The sequence below is a fragment of the Salpingoeca rosetta genome (genome assembly GCF_000188695.1).
Source record: "Salpingoeca rosetta unplaced genomic scaffold supercont1.1, whole genome shotgun sequence".
Classification (NCBI taxonomy): Eukaryota; class Choanoflagellata; order Craspedida; family Salpingoecidae; genus Salpingoeca; species Salpingoeca rosetta.
Genome location: NW_004457740.1, coordinates 1,747,157 through 1,747,785, shown reverse-complemented (window position 1 = coordinate 1,747,785; position 629 = coordinate 1,747,157). Strand labels below are relative to the sequence as shown.

Here is a 629-nt window from a genome sequence, read left to right as displayed (position 1 = left end):
GGGGGGTGGGGGGCGTACGTCTACTGCTCGTGTGCGTGGGATACGTGTCACAATGAATGTATCACCGCGCTCCGCGCGGGGGGGGAGCAATACAGAGTCTCATAGCATCACAGATAGACACTACAAGACAGAGAGAGAGAGAGATAGAGCGCGATATCTGGAGAGAAAAAAGAAAAAGAAAATGAGTATATAGTCGTGGCCGGTCTGAGAGCAGAGAGAGAGAGAGAGAGAGAGAGAGAGAGAGAGAGAGAGAGAGAGAGAGAGAGAGAGAGAGAGACATAGACAGAGAGACAGAGAGAGAGAGAGAGAGAGAGAGAGAGAGAGAGAGAGAGAGAGAGAGAGAGAGAGAGAGAGAGAGAGAGAGAGAGAGAGATACACAGAGGGAGACACACACACAGACACAGACAGACAGACAGATAGACAGACATTCACACACCTTGAAGTTATGTGCTGCTTGTACACTGCTGAATAGCGCCTCAAACACGTTTGAATCCTTGCATCGAATCACAACCCCCTTGGCGGCTGAAAATGGACACAGTGTTGGGGCCATTGCGACAATGAATGCAAGTAAGTTGTCCGTTGTGCGTGTGGCGTTCGAATTGTTCCCTGCTGGCGTCAGTCAAGACTTG

General features: G+C 50.2%; 1 protein-coding gene across 1 annotated transcript in view; it reads right to left on the bottom strand.

Moving 5' to 3' along the window:
* Positions 1–20: 20 nt before the first annotated feature.
* The window catches only part of PTSG_00390 (uncharacterized protein), a gene marked incomplete at its 3' end in the record, with an annotated part of 4,307 nt that continues 3,698 nt past the window's right edge, over positions 21–629 (bottom strand). Inside the window, exons 11-12 of the mRNA XM_004998882.1 lie at positions 437–522; positions 21–23 (exon numbers count right to left, since the gene is read on the bottom strand). Of these exons, the coding sequence (XP_004998939.1) occupies positions 21–23; positions 437–522 (89 nt within the window). The remainder of the gene's footprint in view (positions 24–436; positions 523–629) is intronic.